Source organism: Salmo trutta, chromosome 22 (genome assembly GCF_901001165.1).
Source record: "Salmo trutta chromosome 22, fSalTru1.1, whole genome shotgun sequence".
Taxonomy (NCBI): Eukaryota; Metazoa; Chordata; class Actinopteri; order Salmoniformes; family Salmonidae; genus Salmo; species Salmo trutta.
Genome location: NC_042978.1, coordinates 5,089,089 through 5,104,838, shown reverse-complemented (window position 1 = coordinate 5,104,838; position 15,750 = coordinate 5,089,089). Strand labels below are relative to the sequence as shown.

The window sequence follows — 15,750 nt, the reverse complement described above, 5'->3', positions numbered from 1 at the left end:
ATAAAAATTATTTCAATCTAAAAAATAATTTCATTCATTCAACCAGAGAGCGCCATTAGATCACGGAAATAGGCTGCACTTGACCGTTGCACTTGAATCATTCACGCGGTGAATGGCTAGGCCCGCTACGCTATGAAAATACACACTATTGCAGAGACTTTGATATTACCGGCTGCAATTGATATGGTGAAAACAATGTGTGGGGAGGCGGAGGCACATAAACACATCAATACCTTGTCAGAGAAGACTGTTGAATGAATCATTTATTATATTGCTAGCAATCAATTCAAATCAAATCTTATTCAAGAGGAAACTGACTGAACGACTCAAATCTCCCCAGCTTATGCTCTCCAAAATGGACGTTAGCTGTGAGGGCTGAGATGCCCATGTATTGTCATTTGTTTGCTATACATGTCGGGGGATGCTATTCATGAGGACATATTGTTCTGTCTTACGATTCCTGAGCATGTAAGGGCACAGGGGATGTTCAGTGTGCTGTGTGCCTATATTGACGAAATACAGATTCCATGGGGTTGAATGGTGGGCTTTTGCACAGATGTGACTCCATCTATAGCGGGACGGTGAGCAGGCCACTGCACTCTAGTTATGAATGTGTCTCCCTCTGCCATATGGACACATTGTATGATACCGAGAGCAACTGGCAGCAAAAGAGCTGAGCACAGAACTCTGCAGCAGGTAAGCACAGATATACAGTGGGAAGAAAGAGTATGTGAACCCTTTCGAATTACCTGGGTTTCTGCATAAAGTGTTAATAAAATGTTATATGATCTTCATCTAAGTCACAACAATAGACAAACACAGTGCTTAAACGAATAACACACAAACAATTCTAATTTGCCATGTCTTTATTGAACACACCGTGTAAACAGTCATAGTGCAGGTTGGAAAAAGTATGTGAACCCTTGGATTTAATAACAGGTTGACCCTCATTTGGCCTCAAACAAGCGTTTTCTGTAGTTGCGGATCAGACCTGCGGATCATACCCACCCTTTGTTCAGGAACCCATCATTCCATTTCGGTTTGTCACATGTCTGCGGAACTTGTTCAGTTTATGTCTCAGTTGTTGAATCTTGTAATGTTCATACAAATATTTACGCATGTTAAGTTTGCTGAAAATAAACACAGTTGACAGTGAGAGGACGTTTCTTTTTTTGTTAAGTTTACATACTATACACATTTTACAGACACAATCTATTTTACAATAGAAATATATTTTGTTTGTTTTTAGTCCTGGCCTTCCTCTATTTCTGTCCGTCCAGTTTGATTTCTATTTGTATCTGTGCTATTTCACAACATTTCTGAACCTATATACATTTGATAGACCCCGTATGTTTTACATTTAAAAAAAAAAAAATATTAGTCCCACACTTCAGCTCCATCCAACCCCTCCCATCCATCTCTTAACACCATCCATTTTGGATTTCTATTTGCCAAATAATTTTCAACTGTGCTGTAATGCTTCACAAAAGTACTGAACCTTTCTATTCTCATAGCTTCTACAGATTGTAAATTAAATATTGATCAATTGACTATGACTTTTCAAATCACCCAGTATTGCTATCTGCAACGTTAGTTCTAGGTAAATGTTGCAATTCTTCAGCCATTCCTGGACCAGTGACCATTCTTGTTTAGTGTTTTTACGTATTGTAGACTCGTCAACAGAGATGTTAGCATGTTCCAGAGATTTCTGTTTGTCTTTAGCTGACACTCATTGAGCATTCTGCGCTGTGCTCTTGCAGTCATCTTTGTAGGACGGCCACTCCTATGGAGAGTAGCAACAGTACTGAAATTTCTCCATTTCTAGACAATTTGTTTTACCGTGGACTGACTTTTAGAGATCATTTTGTCACCCTTTCCAGCTTTATGCAAGGCAACAATTCTTAATCTTAGGTCTTCTGAGATCTCTTTTGTTCGAGGCATGGTTCACATCAGGCAATGCTACTTGTGAATAGAAAACTCAAATTTTGTGAGTTTTTTTTTTATGGGGTGGGGCAGCTCTAACCAAAATCTCCAATCTCGTCTCATTGATTCGACTCCAGCTTTTGGAGTCATTAGCCTCGGAGTTCACATACTTTTTCCAACCTACACTGTGAATGTTTTAAATTATGTATTCAATATAGACAAGAAAAATACAATAATGTGTGTGTTATTAGTTTAAGCACACAGTGTCTGTCTATTGTTGTGACTTAGATGAAGGTCAGATCAAATTTTATGTAGAATTTATGCAGAAATTCAGGAAATTCCAAAGGGTTCACATCCCTTGCACGCACGCCTGTTAGCTAAACTATGTGGAGATATGGCATCAGAGCATGACAATGTTCTATTGCACACTGAGGCTCGGTGGTTATTGGGGGAGAGTGCTGGAAAGATTTTTCGCATTGAGAGAGGAACTGTTGTAATTCAAAATGGATGTAACCCCCCCCCCGACCCAAAACAGACTTGGTTGACTTTTTGTGTAATGAAAAAAAATGTTTTTCCTTGACTATGAAGCAGACATATTTGGAAAACTGAACGAACTGAACGCAAGCATGCAGGGGAAATACAAGAACATTCTACTGATGAGTGGATTCAGAGGGAAGAATTCTTATTGGAGAGAGTATTCAAAAGCGAACCATGCCCCCTTCCCTAGGCTGTGCATGTTTCTAATGGACAACAGCATCAGTAAGAATCCCACACAAGTGATGACTGCTCACTTTCTGTGCTTGGAAGAGAACTTTGGGACCTACTTCCCAATCCGTTTAACTGTGATCCTGGCTCAGTTGACATGCCGGTAAGTGAAAACGAACAGCTGATCGAGCTGTCATGTGACCGAATGCATTCACTGGTCACTATGGAGGAGTTTAGGTTCCTGACTCAAAGGGAATACCCTGCCATCTCCCTCTGAGCATTAATGCTGCGTTCAAAACAACTGGGAACTCCGACAGGGATATTTTTTTTTGAACCGTCATCCAATTCGAATTTCCACCACGGGAACTTGGACCTCTTTCTAAAGCTCAGACTTTCTGACCTAAAGATCACTGGCATCATGATTTGACCTCGTATTTTTCAGAGTTCTCTGTTGTCTCGAAAGCACCATGGCACCCTTCGCCATCTCTAATCTGTGTGAAGGTGAATTCAGTGCTCTCGTGTGCATTAAAACCGAATATCGATCAGGTTGGCTGTGACATGCAATCAAGCACACCCATCTCATTAGTGGTGGTGAGGTAAGATAAATTCATTCATTTGCAATTGACTGTCATAGCCCCACATTAAAAGTATGTGATGGTTGAGAAGACAATCATAAATACTGTTAGAATGTTTTTCAATTGATTTCTATAGCCCCAAATAAAAAAGTAAACATTGTCTGTTAATTACATACACTGCATGACCAAAAGTGTGTGGATACCTGCTCGTCGAACATCTTATTCCGAAATCATGGTCATTTATGTGGAGTTGTCCCCCCTTTGCTGCTATAACAGCCTCCACCCTTCTGGGAAGGCTTTCCCCTAGATGTTGGAACATTGCTGCGGGGACTTGCTTGTATTCAGCCACAAGCATTAGTGAGGTCGAGCACAGATGTTGGGCAATTAGGCCTGGCTCGCAGTCGGCATTCCAATTCATCCCAAAGGTGTTCGATGGGGTTGAAGTCAGAGCTCTGTGCAGGCCAGTCAAGTTCTTGCACACCGATCACGACAAACCATTTCTGTATGGACCTCGCTTTGTGCTCAGGGGCAATGTCATGCTGAAACAGGAAAGGGCCTTCCCCAAACTGTTGCCACAAAGTTGGAAGCACAGAATCTTCTAGAATGTCATTGTATGCTGTAGTGTTAAGATTTCCCTTCACTGGAACTAAGGAGCCTAGCCCGAACCATGAAAAACAGCCCCAGAAATGATTCCTCCTCCACCAAACTTTACCGTTGGCACTATGCATTGGGGCAGGTAGTGTTCTCCTGGCATCCACCAAACCCAGATTTGTCCGTTGGACTGCCAGATGGTGAAGCGTGATTCATTACTCCAGAGAACATGTTTCCACTGCTCCAGAGTCCAATAGCGGCAAGCTTTACACCACTCCAGCTGACGCTTGACATTGCACATGGTGCTCTTAAGCTTGTGTGCGAGATGCTCAGCCATGGAAACCCATTTCATGAAGCTCCCGACGAACAGTTATTGTGCTGATGTTGCTTCCAATGGCAGTTTGGAACTCGGTAGTAAGTGTTGCAACTGAGGACAGACGGTTTTTATGCGCTTCAGCACTCAGCAGCCTCGTTCTGTGGGATAGAGTGGCTTACCACTTTGCGGCTGAGCCGTTGTTATGCCTAGACATTTCCACTTCACAATAACAGCATTACAGTTGACCATGGCAGAAATTTGACGAACTGACTTGTTGCAAAGGTGGGCTCTTCAGTGAGGCCATTCTACTGCCAATGTTTGTCTATGGAGATTGCATGGCTGTGTGCTCGATTTTATAGACCTGTTAGCAACAGGTGTGGTTGAAATTGGCGTATCCACTAATTTGAAAGGGTGACCACATACTTTTGTATGTAAAGTGTAATTTTTTTCACATGGTTGGGGTTCAGAGAAGTTTTAGATATCAAAATGGGGTTGTGGGCCAAGAATGTTTGGGAACCCCTGGTCTATGACTTGGGTGGCTGGAGTCTTTGACAATGTTCTGGGCCTTCCTCTGGCACCGCCTGCTATAGAGGTCCAAGATGGCAGGAAGCTCGGCCCCAGTGATTTACTAGGCCGTACTCACTATCCTCTAGCGCCTTGCGGTCAGATGCCAAGTTGTTGTCATACCAAGTGGTGATGCAGTCAGTCAAGATGCTCTCAATGGTGCAGCTGTATAACTTTTTGAGGATCTGAGGGCCCATACCAAATATTTTCAGCTTCCTTAGGGGGAAGAGGTGTTTCGTGCCCTCTTAATGACTGTGTTGGTGTGTGTGGACCATGATAGATCCTTAGTGATGTAGACACCAAGAAACTTGAATCTCTCGACCCGCTCCACTACATCCCCGTCGATGTGAATGTGGACATGCTTGGCCCGACATTTCCTGTAGTCCACGATCAGCTCCTTGGTCTTGCTGACGTTGAGGGAGAGGTTGTTGTCCTGGCACCACACTCCCAGGTCTCTGACCTCCTCACTATAGGCTGTCTCATCATCGTCGGTGATCAGGCCTATCACCGTTGTGTCGTCAACAAACTTAATGATGGTGTTGGAGTTGTGCGTGACCACGCAGTCGTGGGTGAACAGGGATACAGCACGCACCCCTGAGGGGACCCATGTTGAGGATCAGTGTGGTGGATGTGTTGTTGCCTACCCTCACCACCACCCATCAGGAAGAACAGGATCCAGTTGCAGAGGTAGGTGTTCAGTCCCAGGGTCCATAGGTTAGTGATGAGCTTGGAGGGCACTATGGTGTTGAACACTGAGCTGTAGTCAATGAACAGCATTCTCACATAGGTGTTCTATATGTCCAGGTGGAGTGCAATAGAGATTGCGCCACCAGTGAATCTGTTTGTGTGATATGCGAATTGGAGTGGGCCAGGGTGTCTGGGAAGATGGTGTTGATGTGAGCCGTGACCAGCCTTTCAAAGCATTTCATGGCTACTGATGTGAGTACTAAGTGGCGATAGTCATTTAGACAGGTTACCTTGGCGTTCTTGGGCACGGGGACTATGGTGGTCTGCTTGAAACATGTAGGTATTAAAGACTGGGTCAGTGAGAGGTTGAAAAAAGTTGCTAGCTGGTCAGTGAATGCATCTTGTTAATCCGAGAGCGTGATCACCCAGTTGTCCGGAACAGCTGGTGCTCTCATGAAAGGTTCAGTGTTGCTTGCCTCGAAGTGAGCATAGAAGGCATGTGGCTCGTCAGGTAGGCTCGCGTCAATGGGCAGCTCGCAGCTGGGTTTTCGTTTGTAATCTGTGATAGTTTGCAAGCCCTGCCACATCCGACGAGCGTCAGTGCCCGCGTAGTAGGATTCGATCTTAGTCCTGTATTGACGCATCGCCTATATGATGGCTCGTCGGAGGTTGTAGCGGGATTTCTTATAAGCGTCCGGATTAGTGTCCCATTTCTTGAAAGAGACAGCTCTAGCCTTTAGCTCAATGTGGATGTTGCCTGTAATGCATGGCTTCTGGTTGGGATATGTACTGTACGATCACTGTGGGGACGACATCGTTGATGCACTTATTAATGAAATTGGTGACTGGTGTGGTAAATTCCTCAATGCCATCAAATAAATCCCGGAAAATATTCCAGTCTGTGCTAGCAAAACAGTCCTGTAGCTTAGCATCCACTTCATCGGACCACTTCCACATTGGGCGCATCATTGGTACTTCCTGTTTGATTCTTTGCTTGTAAGCAGGAATCAGGATGATAGTATTATTTGGCAGATTTGCCAAATGGAAGGCGAGGGAGAGCTTTGCATGTGTTTCTGTGTGTGGAGTGATGGTGATCTAGAGTTTTTTTTTGCCTCTAGTTGCACAGGTGACATGCTTGTAGAAATGAGGTAAGATGGATATCAGTTTCCCTGCATTAAAATCACCAGCCACTAGTAGCGCCATTTTCCTATTTGCGTTTGGCCCTTTACAGCTCATTGAGTGAGGTCTTAGTGCCAGCGTCGGTTTGTGTTGGTAAATAGACAGCTATGGAAAGTATAGATACACTGTCTTGACACGTACCAACAAACGGGTGTGATCATTCTTTTGTAGTCCCTAGGGTTGCAAAGTGTTGGAAACTTTCCGGTAAATTTCCGGAATATTTCCATGGGAAGTTAAGCCTTGGAATTTGGGGAATTTTGCTTAAATTCATCAAAAAAGTTAGCTTATAACAGTGAACCGTTTTGTGGGATACACATGAGGCAATTCTAGGTCTTGTTGCATATTTTGGTTAAACTATCCACAGTTCAATGGTATTGCATCCCTCTACATGCACAGTGCACTCTTCCATCACATGTACAGCTGATTCTCAAGAAATTGCCACTAATGAGATGCTATTGAGCCCACACTACTACACTGTCTGAGCCAAGGACTACATGCTTTCTGGTAAGATTTGATTACAATATTGGGTGGGGTGAATATATTTTATATGACGTACATATTTTTTTTGTTTAAATCATTTCTAAAGTAACAATTTCTGCTAGTTAGTTTTTGCAACCATGTAGGTTTTAGCTTGCTTGAGCCTAACTGAGGAGTGTTAATTCACCTGTTTACATACATGTTTCATTTTAAAACATGTATCTTACAAAGGAGTTGTTTAATCTAATTGCTTAACTATTTATCTGTACATGGAATTGTATTTGTTTTGTTTAAAAAAATAATAATTCTAATCTTTACAGGAATGTCACGGGCACTATCTGATGTGTGGAGACATTTCACTCCTAATGTAGAAGGAAAAGCAGTGTACATTTGCAAATACTGTGCCAAATCATATGTGAAGAATGCAAAAAGATGCAGAATCATCTGGCCAAGTGCATAAAGTTCCCTCAGCACTCACAACAAGCAACCTCTGACAAAAGTCCCTCTACTTCTATTTGAGGTGATAATGCTGAATCAGACACCTTATTGATAGCAACAGCTCATGGTCCTCCTGGAATCAGAAGTTTTTTTGACTCAATGGAGGAACGTAGTCAGAGAAATGCTGATGAATGTCTTGCTCGAGCTGTGTATGCAACTGGTTCACCTCTGATTAACTACATCATCTCCACCCCTCAACCAGTATTCTACAAGAGCACAGACACAAGGGACAACAAACACACCGGTCTCTACATTGCAGATAAGCTGAAGGCAGCCATCAATGACCTTGGACCACAGAAGCTATTTGCAGCGATGACAGACAATCCTGGGAACATGAAGGCTGCTTGGTCTAAAGTGGAGGAGTCCTTCCCTCACATCACACCCATTGGCTGTGCTGCTTATGCATTGAATCTGCACCTCAAGGACACAATGGCACTGAAAACAATGGATACACTCTACAAGAGAGCCAAGGAAATGGTTAGGTATGTGAAGGGTCATCAAATTATATCAGCAATCTACCTCACCAAGCGAAGTGAGAAGAATAAGAGCACCACATTGAAGCTGCCCAACAACACTCATTGGGTTGGTGTTGTCATCATGTTTGACAGTCTCCTGGAGGGGAAGGAGTCTCTCCAAGAAATGGTCATGTATGTCACAGTCTGCCGATATGGACAACCCCATCAAGAGGATCCTCCTGGATGATGTATTCTGGGAGAAAGTGGTAAGCAGCCTGAGATGCAATATGGCAGTTGTGCCAACATATCTCATCAGCCACCTGGTGGAAGGGACTTTGTGGATCTGAGTCTCTTTCCCCTGTCTTTCCCCCTCTTTCCCCCATCAGCCGACTCAGAGCGCAACTGGTCCTTGTATGGGAACACACACACCAAAGCACTCAACAGGCTGACCAATACAAGGGTTTAAAAATTGGTATCCATCTGGGCAAATTTGAGGCTTTTTGAGCCTGTCAACGAGCCATCCCAACAAGGTTGGAAAGTGACAATGAAGATGAGGCCTCAGAGTCTGATGTTCAAGAGGTGGACATTGAGGAGGTCCAGGGAGAAGATATGGAAGCCTGAGAGGAAGACATCCAAAGCTTTAGTTTCTAGACAGATGTATGTTGAAAACATTTTTTGGGAAATGCGATGGATCCTTGGGGATCATTCAGTATTCCCTTTCTTTTGTTGTTCAGTGAAATCATCCCATGTGAAGAGTCAACTCATTTAATTAAAGTTCAAATCATAACTGAATCGTTTTCTTTATTTCTATTAGAAGGATTTAATTATTTTAAATTATGTCTACTTATGATAAGGTAAAAGGTTTATGTTTCTGTCTCCATATGATATGGTAAATATATCCAATGCAAAAAACATTACATTTAAATGGTATTCATATTAAGTTACAACTTTTTCCGTTAATTCCCATTTAATCCTGTTAATTTCCACAGAAAGTTTCCACCTCTGAGTATTTCCCAAAAATGTGCAACCCTAGTGGTCCCTCTGCGTACGCTCAAACCAGTGTGATTTAGAATGTTTATTTAGAACGTCTAGTTTCGATTGACGCAACAGTCAGCTTTTGAGCTGGCCACACTGTTTTTTCACAGAAACATTTTCCACAAACACAGTCCTCACAAAGTTATGTCCTGATTGTGACCAGGTTATTTTTGGATGTAATGTTCAGACATTCACAATCATCCAAACCGGAAAAGGTAGGTTACATTAGTCCTAGTGCTAACTTAGGAAGATTGACATAACACATGCGTTCATATTTAGCTAACTCTCGGCTGACAGAAACCCCAATATGAATTAGCTTTTATTTAACCTTTATTTAACTGGGCAAGTCAGTTAAGAGCAAATTCTTATTTACAATGACTGCCTACCCTGGCCAATCCCGGAGGACGCTGGGCCAATTGTGCGCTACCCTATTGGACTCCCAATCACAGCCAGATGTGAAGCAGCCTGGATTCGAACCAGGGACTGCAGTGACGCCTCTTGCACTGAGATGCATTATATAACACCATTGGTCTAACAGACGTTTACGTGACACCAAGAATGCATTGTATAATGTCAACAAACATGGTGCAACACATAGCTGGCAAATAGCTTAGCCTTATCTCATCGTAATCAGTACAACCTTCAAAAAAGTATTTTGCACACATCATAGGTGTCCATTAAAATCTATGCAATTATCGGAAAGTATTATTTTTCACCAGTACTGTGAATAATACTATTAATACTTTATGCTCCATACATACATACTGCATGCTATAGTAGAAACGACAACACGATAGAATACCTCATGAAGCTGGTTGAGAGAATGCCAAAAGTTTGCAAAGCTGTCATGAAGGCAAAGGGTGGCTACTTTGAAGAATCTAAAATAGATTTTGAGTTGTTTTAACAGTTTTTTTTGGTTACTGCATGATTCCATATGTGTTATTTCATAGTTTTGATGTCTTCACTATTATTCTTCAATGTAGAAAATAGTACAAATAAAGAAAAACCCTTGAACGAGTAGGTGTGTCCAAACTTTTGACTAGTACTGTATATTTTTGATACCTCAAATAGCTAAATGATCCTTGGTATGATCATCTTAAAACAATTCCATATTTTAGCACGAGTCCAATTTGTCTGTAATGTTCCTGTATTACTTTATAGGTATCCAATTTCCCTGTATGTCCTTTGTTCCCAGATGTGCACGTGGAGGCACGGAAACTGTCCCAGATGAGCTGCAGCTGTGTGTTTAAACCGTCAGTGTTTGGCGGCCACAGTAGCGGTAGTGGCCAGGACGAGCTGCTCATCCCCGACACGGAGGTCCAGAGACTACATGACTTGGGTAACACTCATTCATGCGGATGAACACACACACACACACAGACACTCACACTAAGGTTTAACTCTAGAACCGCTAGAGAACATTGCCTATTGCCTATTTTTGTTTCCCTTACAATAAAAACATTACAGTGTAATCCATTTGATTAACTTTATTTGTAGATTCGATTAGTAATAGAGTTATAGTAATTAATAAAGTCCAGTTACAGCTTCTTTTGACAAAGTAGAAGTTAAAAATATAATAATAATATAGCCAGCCAGGTACACAGGTGAAATTATTTGCCGTAATCCTAAACAAAAGCACCAGTGCATGAACAATTGTGAAGGATGAATTGCATTAATTAAAACCTGTTGGGGCTAGGGGGCAGTATTTTCACGGCCGGATAAAAAACGTACCCGATTTAAACTGGTTACTACTCTTGCCCAGAAATGAGAATATGCATATAATTAGTAGATTTGGATAGAAAACACTCAAGTTTCTAAAACTGTTTGAATGGTGTCTGTGAGTATAACAGAACTCATATGGCAGGCAAAAACCTGAGAAGATTCCATGCAGGAAGTGGCCTGTCTGACAATTTGTAGTCCTTCTGTTGCATCTGTGCTGTTACGTGACGCTTTCTAAGGCTTCCATTGGTTCTCTAAAGCCCTCAGAAAGCAGAATGACCTATCTCCTGTCTCTGGGCAAAGTACAGCAGCAGAGTTTGTAAGTGGCCTGCCTGGGGACAGTGACACTGGAGATCCGTGGTCACGAGACTTCGCCATTTTTAAAAATTTCACTCTTTGAATGAATACAACGTTGTCCGGTTGGAATATTATCGCTATTTTACGTGAAAAATAGCATAAAAATAGATTTTAAACAGCGTTTGACATGCTTCTAAGTACGGTAATGGAATATTTAGAATTTTTTTGTCACGAAATGCGCTCGCGCGTCACCCTTCTGATAGTGACCTGAACGCATTAACAAAACGGAGGTATTTGGATATAACTATGGATTATTTGGAACCAAAACAACATTTGTTGTTGAAGTAGAAGTCCTGGGAGTGCATTCTGACGAAGAACAGCAAAGGTAATCCAATTTTTCTAATAGTAATTCTGAGTTTAGGTTGTCCCAAACTTGGTGGGTGTCAAATTAGCTAGCCGTGATGGCTGAGCTATGTACTCAGAATATTGCAAAATGTGCTTTTGCCGAAAAGCTATTTTAAAATCTGACATAGCGTTTGCATAAAGGAGTTCTGTATCTATAATTCTTAAAATAATTGTTATGTATTTTGTCAACGTTTATCATGAGTAATTTAGTAAATTCACCGGAAGTTTTCGGTGGGTATGCTAGTTCTGAACATCACATGCTAATGTAAAAAGCTGTTTTTTGATATAAATATGAACTTGATTGAACAAAACATGCATGTATTGTATAACATAATGTCCTAGGAGTGTCATCTGATGAAGATCATCAAAGGTTAGTGCTGCATTTAGCTGTGGTTTTGGTTTTTGTGACATATATGCTTGCTTTGAAAATGGCTGTGTGATTATTTTTGGCAGGGTACTCTCCTGACATAATCAAATGTTTTGCTTTCGCTGTAAAGCCTTTTTCAAATCGGACAACGTGGTTGGGTTAACGAGAGTCTTATTTTTCAAATGATGTAAAATAGTCATATGTTTGAGAAATTCAAGTTATAGCATTTTTGAGGTATTTGTATTTCGCGCCACGCGATTCCACTGGCTGTTGACTAGAGTGGGATGCTAACGTCCCACTGGCCCAGAGAGGTTTTAATATTTGTGGAAATACTGTATATTCATGACAAGATATAAAAACACACATTTTTTGATTGTATCGGACACTTGCGTGCCTTTACGCATGAATCAATCTTGTCTTCTCTTTATGCTTTGTTTCCACAGTCAGCACACAGCTTCGAGGCTTTGTGTGAGCAAGCCCCACAAACAAATCGGTTGCACTGCACACAGTTTTTATGGGCCTTGTTTTGTGTGCCCCTGCTGCAGGTGTCGCATAACCTCTCTGTAGAGGTTGTGTGGCATGGTCTCTCCCAAAACAAGTCCACCCCAAAACTATCAGAACAAAATTCCTCAACATCCATGCTCTTTCCGCCGTACGCCCCGTGGGCATACAAGAGTGCAATAAATGCTTACAGTTCATCCTTAGACATGTCCCAAAATACTGTTTTCTTTTTTGTGCACATGAGCAACAGTACAATCTCTGGTGCACTGCGACATCTGCATGTCACATAAGCTCATCACTCTTTTCTACCCAAACCGTGCCATCCCTCCCAGACTCCTGTCTCACCGTGGCAGTTGGGATCACCATCTCAGTTGACTCTGTTCTGGTTTTCCTGCGGCGAGACTCGGGCATCGGAGGCAGAGGCTTGAAGTCAAAATCAGAATCAGATGAAGACTCTTCATCAGCAAGGTCGATTTCAAGCTCAATATCTGATCCTCTACCCGGCTCCAAATCTAAATTCTGCAGTATTCGTAATGCTGTCAAAACGTGAAAGAGAATGGTATCAACCCGCAAGGCGTGCGGTCAAATGATTAACATGAGCGCCAACGCTGATGAATAGGCATAACACAAACTCATCATTACACTTTTGTTGTTCTAAATTAAACCAACCTCTTCACCCTCATCATTCAGGTAGGCCTAATTTAAATTTGAGTGTGAAGTAACTTGCACAATTATCTCCCATTCCATCCATTTGTCATTCATTCAGTGGGCTGGCATCGTTTGCTTTGCTGGATAGAGTCAAGGATATGTTTACCATTATTCTAAAGGCCTACTGCAACATGTAGCATGTTTTCATTTCCCTTACAATACATTTGATTAGTAATAGAGTTATAGTAAATAAAACAGTCCCATAACAGCTTATTTTTACAAAGTAAAATGTACAGTTGAAGTCGGAAGTTTACATACACCTTAGCCAAATACATTTAAACTCAGTTTTTCCCAATTCCTGACATTTAATCCTAGTAAAAGTTCCCTGTCTTAGGTCAGTTAGGATCACCATTTTCTTTTAAGAATGTGAAATGTCAGAATAATAGTAGAGAGAAAGATTTATTTCAGCTTTTATTTCTTTCATCACATTCCCTGTGGGTCATAAGTTTACATACACTGAATTAGTATTTGGTAGCATTGCCTTTAAATTGTTTAACTTGGGTCAAACGTTTCAGGTAGCCTTCCACAAGCTTCCCATAATAAGTTAGGTGAATTTTGGCCCATTCCTCCTGACAGAGCTGGTGTAACTGAGTCAGGTTTGTAGGCCTCCTTGCTTGCACACACTTTTTCAGTTCTGCCCACAAATTGTCTATAGGATTGAGGTCAGGGCTTTGTGATGGCCACTCCAATACCTTGACTTTGTTGTCCTTAAGCCATTTTGCCACGACTTTGGAAGTATGCTTGGGGTCATTGTCCACTTGGAAGACCCTTTTGCGACCAAGCTTTAACTCCCTGACTGATGTCTTGAGATGTTGCGTCAATATATCCACATAATTGTCCTTCCTCATGATGCCATCTATTTTATTTAGTGCACCAGTCCCTCCTGCAGCAAAGCACCCCCACAACATGATGCTGCCACCCCCATGCTTCACGGTTGGGATGGTGTTCTTCGGCTTGCAATCCTCCCCTTTTTCCTCCAAACATAACGATGGTCATTAAGGCCAAACAGTTCTATTTTTGTTTCATAAGACCAGAGGACATTTCTCCAAAAAGTACGATCTTTGTCCCCATGTGCGGTTGCAAACCGTGGTCTGGCTTTTTTTATGGCGGTTTTGGAGCTGAGACTTCTTCCTTGCTGAGCAGCCTTTCAGGTGATGTCGATATAGGACTCGTTACCGACATCACCACATTTTATACCTGTTTCCTCCAGCATCTTCACAAGGTCCTTTGCTGTTGTTCTGGGATTGATTTGCACTTTTCGCACCAAAGTGCATTCATCTCTATGAGACAGAACGCGTCTACTTCCTGAGTGGTATGACGGCTGCGTGGTCCCATGGTGTTTATACTTGCGTACTATTGTTTGTACAGATGAACTTGGTACCTTCAGGCGTTTGGAAATTGCTCCGAAGGATGAGCCAGACTTGTGGGGGTGTACACATTTTTTTCTGAGGTCTTGGCTGATTTCTTCTGATTTTCCCATGATGTCAAGCAAAGAGGCACTGAGTTTGAAGGTAGGCCTTGAAATATATCCACAGGTACACCTCCAATTGACTCAAATAATGTCAATTAGCCTAACAGAAGCTTCTAAAGCCATGGCATCATTTTCTGGAATTTTCCAAGCTGTTTAAAGGCACAGTCAACTTTCTGACCCACTGGAATTGTGATACAGTGAATTATAAGTGAAATAATCTGTCTGTAAACAATTGTTGGAAAAATTACTTATGTCATGCACAAAGTAGATGTACTAAATGACTTGCAAAAACTATAGTTTGTTAGCAATAAATTTGTGAAGTGGTTTAAAAAACGAGTTTTAATGACCCCAACCTAAGTGTATGTAAACTTCCGACTTCAACTGTAAAAGAGAATGGTATCAACTCCCAAGGCGCGCTGTCAAATGATTTGCTGCTGATAAATAGGCATAACACAAACTGATCATTACACGATTGTCTTTCTAATTAAATCAACCTCTTCACTCTCCTTATCATTCAGTTAGGCCTAATAAATTCAATTGTGAAGTATCGCCCATTCATCCATTTTTTTCTCTTTTTTTTTTCTTTTTTTTTTACATTTAGTTAAGAACAAATTCTTATTTTCAATGATGGCCAAGGAACAGTGCCTTGTAACTGGCTTGTTCAGGGGCAGAACGACAGATATTTACCTTGTCAGCTCGGGGATTCAGTGAAGAGAGAATGACGCATTAGCTTCTGATTGGCTGGGCCTGGGTGGGTGGGTCTGGCTTCGAAGTGGGTGGGCCCATGCCCTCCTAGGCCCACCCATGGCTGCACTCCTGCCCAGTTATGTGAAATCTATAGATTACGGCCTAATTAATTTCAATGAACTGATTTCCTAATATGAACTGTAACTCAGTAAAATCTTTGAAATTGTTGCACGTTGCATTTATATTTTTGATGAGTGTAAAATGGCTCTTAATACCTTTCTGTTTGTGATTTCAAATTTCTGACAAATGAGCAGTGTAAAATACAAACAGGACAATTCAGGGAAGGAGCAGGACATTTTTTGGAGGGCGTTTTTATTTTATTTGCAAAATCAAACGTCAGTGGTCATTGGCCTATGGCGGATCTAATGTCAATGGCGAGAACCGGTTTATTGAGATTTAATGGGATTTCCCGCCCAAACCCACTCCCTTTTTCTGGGATAAATAATTGTGAGAAACCAGTTAACTATAATAAATTATTTCAATGAACAGCGTGACGTGAAATGGAACTATGCAATGTCTAAATCTGTATT

General features: G+C 41.6%; 1 protein-coding gene across 2 annotated transcripts in view; it reads left to right on the top strand.

Annotated features, from left to right (window-relative positions):
* LOC115157948 (adhesion G-protein coupled receptor D2) overlaps window positions 1–15,750 on the top strand; it is a 179,233-nt gene that overhangs the window by 23,493 nt on the left and 139,990 nt on the right. For both annotated transcript variants that reach the window (XM_029706305.1, XM_029706304.1), the window contains one exon: window positions 10,201–10,344. In XM_029706305.1, the coding sequence (XP_029562165.1) occupies window positions 10,201–10,344 (144 nt within the window). The remainder of the gene's footprint in view (window positions 1–10,200; window positions 10,345–15,750) is intronic.